The 4,087-nt window shown below is 55.4% G+C and overlaps 1 protein-coding gene across 1 annotated transcript in view; it reads left to right on the top strand.

Moving 5' to 3' along the window:
- Positions 1 to 4,087, top strand: part of NHEJ1 (non-homologous end joining factor 1) — a 40,474-nt gene that overhangs the window by 2,312 nt on the left and 34,075 nt on the right. Inside the window, exons 3-4 of the mRNA XM_005415795.2 lie at positions 1,220 to 1,358; positions 2,809 to 2,867. Of these exons, the coding sequence (XP_005415852.1) occupies positions 1,220 to 1,358; positions 2,809 to 2,867 (198 nt within the window). The remainder of the gene's footprint in view (positions 1 to 1,219; positions 1,359 to 2,808; positions 2,868 to 4,087) is intronic.

Raw genomic sequence — 4,087 nt, 5'->3', positions numbered from 1 at the left:
AGCCGGGCTCCCCAGCTGCTGCGGGGGCTGCTCTCACCGTCAGGGTTGAACAGGTAATCGGGGTCCTGGCTTGGCTTAGCCCGGGAGCTTGATGTCCCTCCTCGGGCAAGACGCACAGAGGCTGAGCTGAGAAGGTGCTAAGCCCCTGTTCCTGGCTGCTCTTCTGCTTTATCTTGGACACACACTGGATCTCTGCAAGACACCAGGGAGGTGGGAAGCAGTTGAGGTGCTCAGTGTGGCTGGTGTGGATGCAGTGAAGGGAACCAACTCTGCCCCAGCCAGGGGCTTGAGGGAGGCATAGAGCCTACCTGGCTTGGCCTATCCCACCTCTGCTGCAGGTGGTGCACTCCAAGTGCTCCAGTGGGTAATGGCCGTCACCTCTGGGCTCATATCTGGGGCTGAGCAAAGCACAGAGCCCACTGTGGGGTTGCCATAGCAGTGAGAATGCTTCGGGAGCAATGCTGGGTTTGCTGTCCTCTCACCCGTGGGCTCAGCCTGGCAACAGAAACAAGGGGCACGATAGGTTGGGGGATCTCAAATACCCTTCCAGAGACTGAAGGAGCTGATAGGAGAGAGGCTGCTTTGTGTGCTTTGGTGCCTGGGCTCTGAGACAGAGGACATGCCTAGGGCTCTGCGTGGGGCTTGTGTGGTGTAAGCTTTGAGGGCATACTGCAATGGGGGCTGCAATGGGGAGCATGCACAAGTCCTGCCTGTTGAGATCTCTTTTGCTTTTCATCTTACTTCCCTGGGAGTGCCTCTCCTGTTTATCAAGCCACAGTTTGACACCTTGGATCTTTCTGGTTTTTCACCCAGCCATGCCTGTTTCCGGCGTAGGAACATGCCATGAGGTGTGCAGAGCCATGGGGAGGGTGTGGGTGGCACGTGGCGGGCTCTCTGTTGCACCCCAGGTAGTGGGTGAAGCACTGCCTGTCCCTGCACTCTGTTTCCATCAGGCTCTCCCACCTAAGCTCTCTCCTGCTGCAGCCTCAGCTGAGAAAGGATGGGGCTGGGATGGAGGGATGTGTCTCACAACATCTGGCCTGCCTTCTCCCAGCTCACTGGACTTGTGTGAGATGTGGGGTATTTTGTGGAGCCCTGTGTGACCTGGACTGCAGCTCCTGCTAGGACCTTGCTGGGTGCCCTGCTCTGACCACTCTGTGGACAGCTGTGTGCCTTCCTGGACCTGGACCTTTCCTAGAGCACCCCTCTTCCATTGTAGGTGTCCCGTCACCTCGTGCGGCCCCTGATCCAGATGAACCTGGTGCTGCAGTGCCAGGTGCAAGAGCTGATTTCCCTGCTGCTCCAGAAGGATGCTGAGATTGAAGATTACAGGGACAGCGGGGCCACTCTCAGCAGAGGTGAGGAGGGATGCCTGGGGCAGGGAGCAAGTTTCCTCCTTAGCACTGGGCTGGCGTGCTTTGCTCCCTCTGGCTGTCACCCAGCCTGGCTTGTGTTTCATGTTTAGCTAAGCCAGCAGCACAGCAGTAGCCAGAAGGCTGGAGCAGCCTCTGGGGTGCGCTGGGGGAGGAGCAGCCCTTGACCGATAGCTGTAGGAGTTGGGGAGTGGCCAAGGGGCTCTCCAGTACTCTGAGAGCACCTGGCTGGTCCCCAGGAGCCAGTGGGGAAGCCTCAAGGGCTGGCCCTGCAGTGGTGTCAGGCTCTCTTCCCAAGTGCAGTAGCTCACTGAGTGCTTGGACAGCACCCAGGGGCTCCGGGCTCCCCCAAATGTGGGCAGTGCAGCCGTGCTCATGGGCCCTCCTCCAGTGCCCAGCCCACTTTGTCATCGGGGTGATGGGCAGACAGTAGCCCCCCTGGGTAGGACATGGGGCAGGGGGTGCCACCCTGGGGGGTGGTTTGTTCCCCACCTATGGAGGTTGGCTAGGTGCTGTTTTTTGGGTCATCCCTTGCTACTGCCATGCTTGTCCTGCTGCCACAGGTGATACCTGCACTTCTGCAGGAACATGGTGCCCTGAGCACGCAGAGACTAATGGGGGTCAGCCCGGGCTTGTGTATCACATCCAGGAAGATATTGTGGTCCAGACCCTGTCCCATGACTGGTGGCCCCTCCACAGGAGCCTGGGTCTGCCCTGTAGGTGCACTAGAGCTGCACTGGCCAGCTGCACTTCCCTCTATCCTGCTGCATGCGATCTCTGCAGGGCTTGGAGCAGCCTGGACAACCTGTCTTGGGTCCAGGGACTGATGCTGGTGAGCGGCTGGTCTCTCTTGTCCCTTAGTTGGTGCAGGGCAGAAAGCTGGGAGGAAGCATTGCACCCTAGTGGCTGTGCAAATCCAGCCGGCTGCTTCTCCAGTCCACATCTTAGCAACAATGTGGAAAAACTAGTGTTTTGGATAAGGTGCAGAGCAGAATATAACAGGGGTTTGTCCCTATTCTGCAAGAGGAGGACACAGGCTGGCTCACCCCTTCAGATGAGCAGCTGGACAAGCAGTGCCCTGTCCCACAGACTCAGCTTGTTCCAGCTGGAAGGTCTGGGAATGGTGTTGAGCATGTCCTGCCACTGTTCCCTACTCCTCAATGCAGAAGTGCTGGGACAAGTGTGGATGGACTATTGGCTCTGCCTGGCTACTGTCTGCTTCAGCAGGCTCAGCCATGATTTTCCAACTTCCTTGTGGTCCTTGCACCTTCTGCTAACCAGGTGATGTGTCCTTAGCCCAAGAGGCCTTGCTGGTGTTTTCTGCTGATTCTGGGCTTTTCCCTTGCAGCATCCTCACCCCATGGTCAGGGAAAGGGGAAGCTGTGGTGGGAGGTCTGGCCCAAGCTGCCCAGGCTGATCTGTGTCTCCCTTGTAGACCGCCTGCGGACAGAGCCCTTCCGGGAGGAGGTGTTTCAGCAGAACTTCGTGGCTGAGGTAAGGGATGGTGCAAGTCCTCTCTCCTTTGCCCAAGGGGTGGTTTCATCAGCAGCTGCAGTGTGAGGTGTGCCAGGCTGCATGGGAGCACTGATGGGGATAGCTAGACTTGCCTAAAGAGGGGTCATGCCCTCTAGCTCTCCCATGGCCTCTTTGTGTCCTTGCACCTCACCTCTAGGGCTAGCAGAGCTGGGAACAGGCCTGACGTGGCTGGATGGGAACTGCCTGGTTGCTGGGAGCTGCCAGAGGTGCTTCACAGGAGTGTGCCATCACTGGGGCATATTCACCATATTCACCTGCCTCCCAGACTTGATCTAGACCCAAACACTGCTGCTGATGGCAGGCAGGGGTCAAGTGAATGAGGAGAAGCCATTTCTTTTTAGTTCACCTGTTGCTTTTAGAGGTGATTTTGCAGTGACACATTGTGGGGACAAGAGCTTTCCAGCATGTTATCCATGCTCTGCCTATCACTGTCCCCTTGGCACACTCAGCTCTAAAATCAGACATGTGCTTTGGAGAAACTGGGACTGGAAGGAGAGAGTCTTTGATCCTTTTGCATTACTGGAAGTTATCGCAGAAGCACTAAAATGATTCAGACTGATGTGTCAGGGTCAGAAGTGCTTGATGTCCATTGATGCAAAAGGACTTGGGACGTTTCTGTGTGTTCCTGTGCTCGCTGTGAAGGCACAGGAATGGGGGCAGTGGTACCTGCTGAGGACCAGGCAGTCAGCCAGGGTGCCAGTGGTATCACACGGGCTTTGGGAGGATGGTGCGTTATGAGATGAGGTGATGTTCTTTTGCAGCCAACAATAGATGATCTAAAGAGTTTCTGAAAATTGGAGATGATCCCTCTTTTATATGTGAGGCATTGCATCCAGTGCAGGCAACTTTCCCTTGGCTTATGAAGGATAGAGATGAATTCACTGCTGGACTGCAACTTGAAGGTTGCCTAGGGACCAGTGATCATGACCAGATTACATTCACCCTGGGCACAGAAAGGACATTCCTAAGCAGTAATTTATATCCTTCATGCCTTGAAAGAGCTAATTTCCCAAAGCAGGGGGAAAATTATGAGTGAAATCAGCTCAGAGGAAACATTTAGATAGAAAAATGTGAATGAAAATGGTGAGCTCTTTCAGAAGAATTTCAGAAGCCACAAAAAGCCACAATTCCACAATCAAGAAAGAGGGCAGCGCTGGCCCAGAGCCCGTTCTGGTTCA

This window comes from Geospiza fortis, unplaced genomic scaffold (genome assembly GCF_000277835.1).
Source record: "Geospiza fortis unplaced genomic scaffold, GeoFor_1.0 scaffold112, whole genome shotgun sequence".
NCBI classification, from domain to species: domain Eukaryota; kingdom Metazoa; phylum Chordata; class Aves; order Passeriformes; family Thraupidae; genus Geospiza; species Geospiza fortis.
Note: the sequence above shows the minus strand (reverse complement) of the source record. Positions and strands in the feature narration are given on the sequence as shown.